Below are 14,102 nucleotides of genomic sequence, written 5' to 3' on the forward strand. Positions count from 1 at the left end.
CAATAGACTCAAAGCTAAACTTTTTAATTGTTGTAATAAATTTTTGTCTTTAACTAGCAAAATCCAAGTTGCTAACAGAATCTTCCCTGCCATTCATGTTTACTATTCATTATGTTGGATTCCTTCCAATAAAGGATATGATAACCTTATTAAAATTACTCATAAGTTTTTTTTGACTAAGTGGGATGGTAGTATTGGTTTTATTGCCACTTCTTGGACTCATTGCATTTAGCCCAAATGTAAAGGTGGTCTACGGTTAATTGATCCGAAAACTCAAGGGGCTTGTTTAGCTACAAAATGGATTATTGGAGCTATCAAAGGTGATAAACCTTGGAAAATCCTTATATGAAACAGAATCAACCTTGCTTCAATTAAAGTGAAATGGCAGGTAGTGGGCTAGTTAGATAGAATTCTTCATTCATCATTTTTCTCCATCAAAGCTTCTTCTCCATTGCAATCGATTTGGAAGGCAGGGCAACATACCAACCATCTTTTAGATGGAGAGATGCATATCTTCAACGTGGGTTTAGCTTTTCCACCTCATCTATTTGGTGGAATAAGCACATTCAATATCATGGGCATCCTTTAGCCTCAAGTTTTTAAAACTGTCTTATTTTTTGTTTAAAAAAGGAATTTGTAAGATAGGGGATTTAGTGGATTTCACTACAATGAACTAGTTACCTTGGCAGGTTGTTAAATCTCAATTTACTCTTAGTAACAAATATAAATCCTTTGTGATTTTTTGTGCAGTCTTTGGTTGAACCATTGGAATTATCTATGAAACTTTGTATTCGTATTCAATGTTATTTTTTCAAAGATTGTCTTTGGCTATCCTCTTATCCTTTTCTAGTATTTCCTTTGAAGAAGATTTATTTACAGTCGCTCCCTTCTTTGTCCACGAAATCTGGCCCTTCTTTGTCGACGAAATCTGGTTTTGTCCACGAAATCTGGTTTGAATGAGAAATGGAACTACAGATTTAGTGAAAATTTCTGGGCTAAGCTGTCTACACAAATTTAGAAGTCAAAAATCAATTTAGAGGCTCAATTAATACCTTGAAAGATTTCACACTACAAGCTGCCCATTGTAGACAGATTAAAATGTATAATGGTTCAACCCCTTCATTGTCCTTAGGATCTCTTTTTGACACTGATTGATAGTCTGCTTATAATTTTTCTATTGACTGGTTAAGAACTTTTTTTAATTTTTTTGGACAGTCATTGACCAACTGAATCCGTTTCCCAAATGGCCAATACCACACCATTGTGAAATTATTTACTTCTCAAAATATGTGTGGGTTACCACGTGTCGCCTTCCTCTTTTACTTTGCAACGGGCCCATCTAAACCTTCGGCCAATGGCGCAAACATAAAAATTGCGCAATACTTTAAACACTTCCGTGTTAGCGCTAGCTTGAATGAAAGTTATTTGTGCGGGTTGTTCTCATTTGCTTGTATTTCTTTTGGTTTCAAATTTTCTGTTTTGTTTCTTGCGTGTAATTTAGATTATGTGGGTGGTTTTACTCACGAATTTATTTTCTGTTCGTTACAGATGTGATTGATGAGCTTGTTGCGCACATACCTGGACTTGTTCAAGAACCAGATAACTTCGATAGGGTACCATTACACGTTGCTGCACATTGGCCAATGCCAAAATCACCACCTCCTATTTATTTAATGAGAGAACGTAGAAGGTACAGAGATCTGCGTCAAATCTACAAAATGCTTATAGAAAAAGACAGATCGGTGTGTTACATGGTGGACCAAAACACATATAATCCATTCCATGCAGCAGTTATTTACGGTAATGCAGCATTAATGCGTGAGATGCTCCATCATTGTAGTGATTGTTCAGACATGGTAACCGGTAATGGTAGCAATCCTCTCCATTTGGCCGTGTATTGTGCAGCACAAATATTTCGTAACCTGGGACATAATTTCCGAGATGTCATGGAGCAGTTAATGGAGGAAAAGTTCATTAACGCCACGAATGTCAAGGGACAAACTCCATTAGATATAGCATATGACTTGGAACCCTCAGATCCTCAACTTTTTAAGGCTGTGAGTGATTTATTAGCAAATAATAATTATATTGATTTATTCATTAAAAGATATTCTCATCGTTAATTTCATTTAGAGGCTTATTAGTTATTAGCTATTTGCATATTTTTCAAAAATGGAAATACGTCCATGGCTGTTTGAACAAGCACTGCACTATTTTGAAAACGTGGTTGATTATTAGCTCCTGCCATTTTCTATTTTTAAAAATTTAAAACATTTATGACTGTCCGAAACTAAATTCAATAATCACTTATATGGTTACAGATTCAGAATCTCCTGAAAAGCCATGGTGGCATTACAAACCAAGGGAATCGCATTCTTAAACCAGGTGAACTGCCTGAAGGCAGAGTATCAGAATGGAGTAGCAACATCATATCAGTAAATGCAGTGTTACTGGCGACGGTTGCTTTCCAAGTTGCTTTCACCTTGCCAGGAAAGCACGATTCAGCGGACATAAACTCCCCAATCTTTCAAGTGCTGGTGCTATTTGATGCTTTGGCATTTTGTTTTTCCATTGCATCTGCACTTCTCCTTGTTTATTCTCTTTACTATAGCAAAAATGAAGACCCTCTTCTGACTGATCTGAGCATGAACACATTGCGGGTAGCCTTGGTGTCAACAGGGATGACATTCGGTGCAGCCATACACATGGTAGTGGCGTCCAAGTGTTTATGGTTGGCCGTGATTGTGTGGGTGATGGTATGCTATCTTCCTATATGGATAGTACTGCTATTTTTCCGAGGAAAAGCCCACTTGGTTGGGACTCGCAAAAGGCACCAGTTCATAAAGGAGGCGCTAGCATTTGTATCGACCTTGTATGAACCCGTGCGTCCATTGGTGAATGAGTTCATACGCGCCATAAACTTCATACGCGTCTCCCTGGCTAAGAAGGTGCATCAACCATGACATAGAGGTACAATTTAAAATTTATTGGGATTCACCTTCTTAAAAACATCTAGGGTACTATCAAATGCATTTTGTATTATGTACATGAACAGTATCGATATATTATTCTTATGAATAATATTATGCTATAACATTTTTATAATAATATTTGATGTTTTAATTTTGGTTGGAATAGATAAATCCTTTTACAAATATTTGTTTTTTAAAAAACATTTGATTCATGATTTAATTTAAAATAAATAAAATTCATATAATTAAAATTTTGTAAATGAAATTACAAGTATTTTTCTTTTCATTTTTGATGGGCTGTCCCTCCTTACAACTAGTTGAGTTTTGCCTTACTCTTATGTTCCTCCCTTCTTTTTGTTTTATCTCCAAACCTTCTTGGTCCAAAGTGATTTTTAGCTTTGTAATTTTGTTCTTTAAATATTCAATAAAGTATGAGATCTTTTTATGCTTCTTTGTCAAAAAATTTAAAGTAATTAATTTGTTTTTTATTAAATATTTTATTAATATTTTTTAAATGTAATATTAAGAATATTTTAGATATTGTTACAAAAGAAATTTATTAAAAATTTATTCTGAATAAAGAGGATTTTGGAAAGACCCTATCATTTAAAAGAAATATATATAAGACAATTGCTCTTTTAAAAATAATAATTTTTTTTTTTAACATTGAAAATTTGATTGTTCATTATCTATAATAATAAAAATTTCATATACGTTCTATTATCTTTTTGTAAGGCACATCTGTACTATTTATTAAGTTAATTCTATATTAAATTTTTAATTAATATTTTAAACATAGCTTATATTTTAAAGTAAACTTTACACAATTGCTTTATTTTATCTTAAAGTATGAGATATGTTTTAATTTAGATGTTAGCAAGTTACATGTTATTTTTAAAAATGGGAAATTAATTAAAAAAAGTGTTAATATAAAATTAATTAAATTTTGAAATATCAACAAATAATATACAATACAAGATATAATATAAGAAATTCTCTTAGAAAAATCAATACGCAAGAGAATTATTTAGATTAAAATTATATTGTAATGAATACAATATTATAATAAGAATATGATTATACTATTGATGAGATTTTCAAACTAATCAAGTAATAGAAATTTTCAATTTCTTAGTAAAACTTGAAAACATAAACATATGCACAAACCAAAAATGCCAACCTTTGTTTAGTTATAAAATAAAATTCAATCCATACAACAAAGCATGTCATGCATAAATGTAACTAATCTCATTCCTTCCACTCCAAGAATTGGCACATTTGAAGCTTCCAATACCTACATATCAAATTATTCCCTACATTACTATACAATGTGTGATTCAAAAATTATGAAAAGGATTACAAGATGTATAATACAAGTATAACATACAAATGCCCTACTTATAAACATTGATGAAGGTCTAGAACATAATGTTGTGGAAAAATTATATAATTATTAAGAATATTTAATGAATTACCTAAATTATTAATATAAAAGTATTAATTTGGATATTAATAATTTATTAGTATTGATATTATTTGTAGAAAGTATATAAATTTTTAAAGGTCAGAGTAATAGAAGAGAATTTGAAATAGTGAATATTCAAATATTTACTTTGTACTAGATGTATATATAAAGTCATTTAGAAGGAGCAAGGATTTGTTGTAATCATTCATTTGAAGGACCAAGAAAAAGCTTGACAAATAAATTAATTTTTGGATTACTAACATCAACATACCACAACATACAATGTAAGAAGATCACATATATCCCTCGCATTTCAATATGCATAATAGTGTCACATAAAAATACGATGCCACAAAGGAAAAGATAAAATAGAGCCCTCACAAATGCACATGCATGGTGGTTTCAATGGAGGAAATTTTGAAGAAATGAGTAAGAACACATTCAAGAATCTCCGATCATCCAATGAAAGGATAATCAAAAAGGAAATCTGAGAAGTATCAAGGTCTAATTTTCTAGGTATTTTCTATGTCTCAGTTTACTATATTTTGAGAGGTCTTTGACGTCGAATTTGGGGTGTAAAATTTCATCACTCCCTTAGAACCCTTTTCATAGGAACGATTCAAAGTGAATGGTTCTATATCTCTTTGATCTCTTTTTGATGATATAGAGAATCTCATTTTTTTAATACTAGACTAGAAGTTATGAGAGTAAATATTAGCATTAGATTGAGTAAAATCAAATTTATTGTTAGGGTTCAAGGATCAAAGTTTTAATTTACCTTGTTCACAAACTAGAAGAAAATGGAAAGGATAAAGGCCAAAATTGGATGTTCCAAAACTCAAAAAATTCAAAGTTTGACGTCTAGAAACTTGAAACTCTGAAGTTTGAAGTTTGACAAACCTAGAAACTCCAATATCTAAAGTTTAACAAATATGGGCCCTTCAAATTCTAAAGTTTGACAAACCTAGAACCTCCTAAGATTGAATTCTAAGAGGTGTTCCAACTTACCTATTTTACCAATGGGTCAAAGTTGATATTATAAAATCCCAATGCCCTATGTCTAAAAATTGTACACAATGCAAGTTGTAGCATCATAAATTGTACTACTATGATAATAGAGTCCAATTTCATACTCTCTTGGCACTCATTTTAGTAATTTATATCCTATATGAATTTCATTATTTTAAATTAATATTTAATTCAATATCATGAGTCTTATTCCATGTTAATACATCAACACTTCAAACCTAAAGTTGCAGGACAATATTGGTCGAAGGTTAATTTTCTAACACTTTTTGGATAAAATTTTGGGAGCATAATATGTCGGTCTTACCATTTTTTAAACTATCCATGATGCAAAAAATAAAAATTCTAAGTCAATGAAAAGTTGATTTTACCTTGAGATACCTATATAAGGCATCATTAATAATCTTCTATAATCACATTTTTACATCTCATTATTATGCTATCACTCCAATCCAAGAGGAGATCTAAGTCTATGGAGAAACAAGATACATCAAGGCATATTCAATCATGTTTCAACCATAATTTCATGATGGATTTTATGATTATTTATCATGTTATTACCTCAACACATGGAAGACTTATTCTAAGAATATTGCATCATCTATTGAAGGTATAATCATTTTAATCAAGCATCTCAATTCAGGTTTATATTCCAATTCATCATTACTATAGGTTTGAATCACAACCCAATGTTTGACTAAGGCAAACCCCTATATATCATTGAAACACCATTTTTATCCCTTTTTGTGCATATTTAGGTTCAACTATAGGATTCCAATAGAAAGCAAAGACAAGAAAGTACTTAGGACCTAGAAATAAAGGACCCCTTCAAAGCTCATCCAAAAATACCTAGACAAGGGAGTTCTGAGCCCCATTGTCCTATACAAGGACACTTGGGATGTCATTGTCCTCCTATTTTAGGATGAGAATTGGTAGGGAGTAGTGGAATGCTCCAAAGACACAAATCTAGATCGATGTACACAAAAAAATATCAAGTGAACAAGCGGTTCTAGATGCAATTGTCCTCACACTTCTAACTCATTTTTTAGGCACAAGTATATTGTTGAGTTCTCATTTCATTTCTATACATGTTATGAAGTTTTTGTTTTTGTATTAGATATTTATAGTAGTTCAATTATTCATTAATGTTTTGATTTTAGTCACTTTACATTTCAAATTGTGATGGATGAAAATGGGATTAGGTAGTTTAGAACCTGATCCTACTTTCATCCATACATTGGAATAAGAAAGAGTCTAAATACGTTGAAGTACAAATCTAACTTGTTTCTATGACTTCATTCTAAAGTATTGACTGTAATTGGAGAAAATGATTCAAATGACTCATTGTGTTCATTGCAATCTATATTGGCTATTCATCTTGTTCTATATGAGCACAAGTGACTCTTGAAAATAGAAATTTATTATTAGACTAATCAACTATACAATCCTTAAGTGCAAATGGGGCAAACTTTAATGAACACATTTTTCTATAAAATTTGAAATCCATGTATCTACCTTGGTGGAAATAATTTCCTAGCTAAAGATAATTCATGTCCTTTTGTATTAACATAAATAACTCTTACATAAATTGTTAATTTACTAAGTATACATATGATCCCTAACATTGCGGTGAATCTTTTGAAAAGACAATAAAACTTTAGAAACAAAAAATAAATAAAGTTTCGCATTTCTACCTTGGAGTAAACTATTTCTAGATGAAGATACAAATTATATGATGGAGCTTCTTAATGTAGCTTTTGAATATTGATCATGGTCTTAATATGTGATTTATATTCATTGAGATCAAGAGCTACGTATTTTTTCATTTTGTATTATAATAGAATTAATATATTCCTTTCAAAATATGATCAATATTTTTATCGCATAAAAGTGAAATAGAACTAAATGTTTAAAATAGAGGAAGTTTTAAGTGTTTGAGTTGTTATTGCTAATATATTGTAATTAAGATGTTATATACCTACCACTTGTCCTAGGAATTTCCATGTTCACACTCTTATACATTAACTGTTCCACTTATTTATTACTCGTATGCTTATACATAGTTCCATGCACACATTATCTACTATGATATTATAATCTCTTATTTTTTCTTAGGACTAGTGTAGACATATAAATGCAATAACAATCCTTTAAGATATTATCTATAGCGTCCTAAAATTGTGACACTTGCAATTTTGACTGCATTTCGGTCTTCACGATGGCGACGCAACACGCAACCTGAATGGAGACCCCAAAACTTGCTCGCGACACTGAAAACTGCATTTTTCAAGCACCCTGGCCTGAATTTCCTTGCACCCTGCTGTCCTGGGAGGTGGGACCAGAGCGCCCAGCGCCCTGGTCCTTCAGGACCAGGGCGCCCAACGCCCTGGTCCCTGGGTCCTATTTTGGGCCCGGTCTCCTAAGGGGCTCGGGTCTTTTTGTTTGCAATTTGGAAATTACATTTCCTGGTCGGCCTAAGGTCGGGAAAATCAGTCTATCAGCCCTAAATGACAAGTATATAAACTACATTTTTCTCTCTCATTTGGCATGAAGAGGATATGTGTACAAAGCGTGGAAATTATACTCAAGCATTCAAGCATTCAAGCATTCTTTCAAGCAATTGATCATTTCAAGTCTCCATTCAAGGCTAAGTGTTGCATTCAAGTCAAGGATTCAACCATTGAAGAGGAGATCACATACTACATGCTACAACATACAACATACAACATCTATACCTTCGCACATAAGGATACAAACATCCTTAGAACAAGGTATTAGTACTTGTTTTATAGTCATTTACATTTACAGCTCTTGCTCATTTCTTGGTTAATTCCAAAACCGGGGTTTGACCTAAAGGCAAACCCCTAACCCCCCAATCGTCTTCGCTTTTCTGTGTGTAGGTTGCAGGTACGCGGTTGAAATTGAAGATCTGGAATCCTTGTGCAGAGACGAACAGATCCCCCTTCGTTTCGCGGATTTTTCGGAGGACCGTGGCGCCGAGCGCCATCGTCCCGACAACTTTTGCTCAAATTTGCAGGACAGCGCCGTATCGACATTCTACTGCTAATTCCAGGTCCGCAGCTTCATCCTATAACCCGAACTCAGTTTATAAGCAAATCTTTATGACTTTCTATGCATGCTTAGCTTAATTTCCTTAACAACATTCTTTACAAAAGAGGGTAGCCTTGCTTTCCTAACCCTTGAAATTCATTTAGCATCCAACCTTACATTGTGTGGGATTGGATCTTATGAGTTTCAACCCCTCTTTTGAATGTAAAGTCTCTCCCCTAAGTGAAAACCATCGAATCCTAGCAAACCTCCCTTCTCTCTCCTCGGAGTTGGAAGAGGGGAGAACAACTAGGGTTCGATCGCGATTTTTCCGCTTTACATTTTGGTGAACCCGACGTGAACATCCTTTCTGATTTTTCATGCTTAGATCTGAAAAAATTGATTACATTTCCATGTTTGATCTTTTGCAAAATTTTAGAGGTGATTGCATAAAAACCCTAAATTTCTTTTTAGTAATTAAACTTGTGAAATATTTAATTGTTAATGCTTGTTTCAGATCTGCCCTTCTATTACAAATTATCAATTCATATTTGTGCTTTAATTCTGAAAATTAAGTGGTTAAGTGTCAAAACCCTAATTTTTGAAACCCTCTTAATTCAACCTTTGTCCGACAATTTGACCAATCAAAACATCTCCAAATCAGCTGTAACTTTGGATTCTGCAATAAAATCACAATATCCTTCATCCCTGAAAATTTGGAAAAAAGTTGCGAGGACCGTGTTGCACTCCGAGCGCCATCGTCCCCGACATTTTTTCCAAAATTTCAGGAGCGAGATCTTGCTGTATTTTCCTACTAAGATCCAGAATTTTGGCTGATTTTGTCAATTATAACACTTTCAAAATTACAGTCAAAGTTGGTCTTGCGATTGCTTGGATTAAGGCTTCTAATCACTCAAAAATCATTGAAATTGAAATTTTGTGTCAAAATTGTGTTCTTACTGTCCTAAATCTGAAAATTGTGTTTGCATTCATTCGAAATTTCAGTGCTTTATTCAAATTCTTGCATTTTGTGACTTTTGAAATTAAGTGTTTAATTACAACAACTTTGATTTCCGCTTTCAAAATTGAATTTTGCGTGAAATTGAGTCAATTTTCAAATTTCAAAATTTGCATTGCTCTTGACATTCCCTCTAAAATCATAAAATTCAAAATTTCAGTTTCCCTCTCTTTTTCAAAATTCAAATTTTGCATTTTTCGACAATCTTGGTAGGGTTCAATTTTGAGATTACAACTTTAATTTGGCCTATCTACAGATCGTAAAATCACTCAATTTTTTCGGATTAGCTCTAAAATCATCATACCTTTCATCCCTGCAAATTTCGAAAAAAGTTGCAAGGACCGTGTTGCACTCCGGGCGCCACGGTCCCGGACATTTGTTCCGAAATTTCGGGAGACTGTTGTGATTGCATTTAACAGCTTAAATCCAGAAGATTGGCTGATTTTACTGAAAATTGCTACCTCTAAATTCAAAATCTTCTCTCTCTTTCTAGTGCATGAGTTTTACAACAATAAGCCCTACTTACACTATTCCCGTTAGACGAAGCCATAGAATTAAGTCTTTTCGAGGTTTAACTACTGAGGAGATGGAACCTAATTTGAATAGCCTTTTTAACGAGGACATGGGTAATTCCTCTAATCCTCCTAATGATGAAGAAGCTCTCCATGAGGTTTCTGTAGAACAACTTTCAAAATTGGATAACCAATTTGATGATTTTCACCAATGGATGTCTCATGAGTATCCCGATAGTCAAGCTCTTCCTTTAATTGAGGGTCTAAAATGTATGCTTCAAAGTGATAAGAATGGAATTGATATTTTGCGTGGTATTGCACACATTGTGGATTCAAATGTGATGCCTATGAAGAGTTGTGCCGAAACCTTAGGTTATACACAACCTCCTACCCAAGACAATCATTCTATTCCTTTGACGACTCCTATTGCTAGTATACCTACCTTTACATCAAACATAATGGCTACTTCTATACAAGATATTCCCCCTGTGATCACCAGTCATGGGGGCAATCCCTCTTCTTCAATTAACCCTATTCCTTCATTCAATCCGATTTCTTCATTCGTCCCTTCAATGAGTGTTCCTATTATATCTCCACAAATGAACATGACGCAAGGGGGTAATTCATTTAACCATTCCATCCCTCCTTGTAGTGTTCCTCTTGTCCAATCATCTCCTATGACTAATTATCATAGGGTCCCACCACCTTACTCTCTACCTTCTTTCAATAACATAACACCTCCATCTCAATCTAACACATCCAATATGAACTCTTCGACTGAAGCGACCATTAACAATCTTGCACAAACTGTCTCTTCTTTATAGCAACAAATTGCCTCTATGAATCAATCTAAGTTTAGTGTGCCCGCATTTGATGTTGCGAGCCCACTTTCTCTTGACATTGTTCGAGCTATCCCTCCTAAACATGTTGAAATCCCGCATTTGGAGCTTTATAATGGTAAAGGAGATCCTCTAACACATGTTAAGACTTTTCAAACAATTTGTACTGATTTTGCTTATGACCAAAGGTTGCTTGCAAAACTGTTTACTAGAACATTAAGAGACAAAGCCCTACAATGGTATTGCTCGTTGCCTTCTTATTCTATTACTTCTTTCGAACAACTTGCAAATGCTTTCATTCAACAATTTCAAAACAATATAAGTCCTAAAGTTACTTTGATTGATTTAATGCATTGTAAACAAGGTGTTAAAGAAAAAGTGACTGATTTCATTGGTAGATATAAACATTTGTATGCTCAAATTTCTTTTCCAGTGCCTGACAATGATATTCAAAGAATCTTTATTTCTAATTTACAAAAAGATATTCGAGACAAACTTCTGTTTTCTGAGTTTACTTCTTTCCAACAGTTGTGTGCAACTCTTCACAATTATCAACTGACTGTGAGTCAAATGGAACAATCACATCCTATGGCTCCGAGTGATAAGGGTGATAGCAGTCAACAACCATTTGGGAAGTTTAAACCGAACAGAGATTCCATCAAATTCAATGAAAACATCATCAACAACAATGTGAATGCAGCATCAGGTGTGCCTCCTATTTCTAAATTTTTCAAGAGAGAAAGAAAGTATACTCCTTTGAATGAATCATTGCATAGTATTATGAATAAGTTAATGGAACAAAATGTGCTTACTCTTCCTCCTATAAGACAAATTGATCCTGCAAAGATTACTTCACCTTATTTTGATAACAAAGCCTTTTGTCAATTTCATCGTCAGCCTGGGCATGATACTGAAAAATGTTTTTCTTTAAAGGGTAAAATTCAGGATTTGATTGATAATAATACTATTTCTGTTTCTGGAGTGAATGATAAAGGCAACACATTTGTAGCTCCTCCTAATCAAAATCTTTAGATTTTCACTGATCCATTGCCTTCTCATACCTCTAATGCGATTGAGGCTAACGATTTCTCTCTTTCATCTGATGGTCTTGTGTCTATGACCCCGAATGTGATTAACTTTGTAGAGCAGCAAGAAATTCCTGAAGAACCTTCCATCACATTTGATTCTAGCGAAACCATTAGGGCACCTGATGGTCCTTTATACATAGTTGCAAAAGTTAAGAATACACCTTGCCGTGGAGTGCTTATTGATCCTTCGTGCATGGTTAATGTTATTACTGAAGAATTTCTTTTTACTTTGCAATTGAATCAAGTGATATATGACAAAATAGATGTGATTGTGAAATTATTTGATGCATTTTCTTCTCCTGCAATTGGTTCTATTACATTGCCTATTGAAGTCCATAACAAATCCCTTGATGTGAACTTTGCTATTATTCCATCTTCCGAACAATTTCGTGTGAAGCTTGGCTATCCTTGGCTATCTTCCATGAAAGCTATTGCTTCCCCTATTCATAAGTGTTTGAAATTTCCCCATAATGGTGAAGTCGTTACTATCAATCATAGTCTCTTTAAACCAGCTGAAAGAACTTCTAGTGTTCCTATAGATTACTTTTGGCCTAAACAATTCCAATCTCTTCCTCCGCGAAGTGATCATCTTTTCAAATCTTATCAAAAGTGGAAAACAGATATGATCTTATCTCTAAGTGAACCTAGAACACCTAAACTTGACATTCCTATCATTCTTGAGAAGAAAGTTCTTCCTTTGAAAGATAAAACTAATGTCTTTCCTCAAGAAGATTCCCAACCCATCCCTATGGATGTGACTATGTCTATACCTAATAAACTTCCTAAGAGTAGACCTATACCTCCTCGTCATGATGGACTTGGTCTTCTCCCTAAACCAAAAATTCTTCCCTTATATGGAGCAGTCCCTCCTCCTTCTTTTTATAGAGAGAAGAGACCTTCTTCTTCTCCTATTATCCAGCCTAAGAGACCACAACCTAAACACCCAAGTGCTAAGGATGAGAACATTCCTCCTCCTCAATCTTCTCCACTTCCTACTAAGACTAGACGAAATCGTTCTGCACATGAACGCCGACGAAAGCATCGTCTTAGAGCTCAGGCAGCTGCTTCTCAAACTTTGCAATCTCCAAAAACACCTTCAACAAGCATTATTCCATTTTCTCCTCAACCGGACATTGAGCCTAAATCTCCTAAACATAAGATACATGATGGTCTTGATCCTATGCGAGTTAAAGATCCTATTTTTATAAATCTTGATGATGATATAGATGAAAATGTTATTCATGATGAAAATGTTACTCCTCTTGCTTCTGATAGTGAATATGAACTTGTTGATGTTGATAACCATTTATCTAATGAATTTTCTAAAGCACTTATCCTAGCTCCTAGACAAGAACAATGTGGCTCGGAACATGAACATAGCCCTTGTTTGGATCTTGTGATAGCTCCATCTGCTGTGTTGGATGTTCCTCCTCTAGCGTGTTCCCTGCCTTCCCGAAACATTGATCAGCAAGATCGGGGGGTAGATGACGTGCTAGACTAGTTACATTAGCATAGCAGATTCTCTCCCCCTCTCTTTTGTTACTTCTTCTATATGTTATTCTCATTCTTCTATTTGTTGTCCTTAGTGTTGTCTACTTGAGGACGATGCAAAGCATTGAGATCTCTCGGTCTCTCTCATGTTGACTCAAAAGACACATGTGTTCCCTTCTTCTAGGTGACCTTCCTTCATTGGGGAATGAAGAACAATTATGCATACATACATATGATATATATACATGAATTATCATACAGCATACTGACCCCGAGGAAAGCGAAGTCACCTTGTGCTTTGTGTTTTGTGTCTATTATCCTTGGGCTTATCTCACACTTGGGGGCTAAATCCTTGCGATAACGTGCTCCTTTCTCATTTCTTATGTGTATCACTACGTTAAAACAATCACCCCTGGTGAGGCGTGTGCGATCGCTTTAACGTAGGGGGGCATACATCCCGTTCATATCTTTTCAAGATACTTGAAAATTTCTTGGTAAATTTAACCTTGCCTTGAAAATTTTTGATATCTTTCTTGCATGACTCATAGTGAGGGAACCTTACTACTGACAATCATGGTTCTCCCTTGTGATCTTCCCTTTTACTTTGTCAATCGAAGTTGTAAGATCCTTAGTCCACTGGGGG

The 14,102-nt window shown here is 34.3% G+C and overlaps 1 protein-coding gene across 3 annotated transcripts in view; it reads left to right on the top strand.

Annotated features, from left to right (window-relative positions):
• Nucleotides 1-3,126, top strand: part of LOC131067284 (ankyrin repeat-containing protein At5g02620) — a 41,834-nt gene extending 38,708 nt beyond the window's left edge. For 2 of the 3 annotated variants that reach the window (XM_058002238.2, XM_058002236.2), the window contains 2 exons: nt 1,549-2,057; nt 2,322-3,126. In XM_058002238.2, the coding sequence (XP_057858221.1) occupies nt 1,549-2,057; nt 2,322-2,963 (1,151 nt within the window). In that variant the 3' untranslated portion in view covers nt 2,964-3,126. The remainder of the gene's footprint in view (nt 1-1,548; nt 2,058-2,321) is intronic. The other variant, XM_058002237.2, reaches the window with a different exon arrangement.
• The last annotated feature ends 10,976 nt before the right edge of the window (nt 3,127-14,102 follow it).

The sequence above is a fragment of the Cryptomeria japonica genome, chromosome 7 (genome assembly GCF_030272615.1).
Source record: "Cryptomeria japonica chromosome 7, Sugi_1.0, whole genome shotgun sequence".
NCBI lineage: Eukaryota > Viridiplantae > Streptophyta > Pinopsida > Cupressales > Cupressaceae > Cryptomeria > Cryptomeria japonica.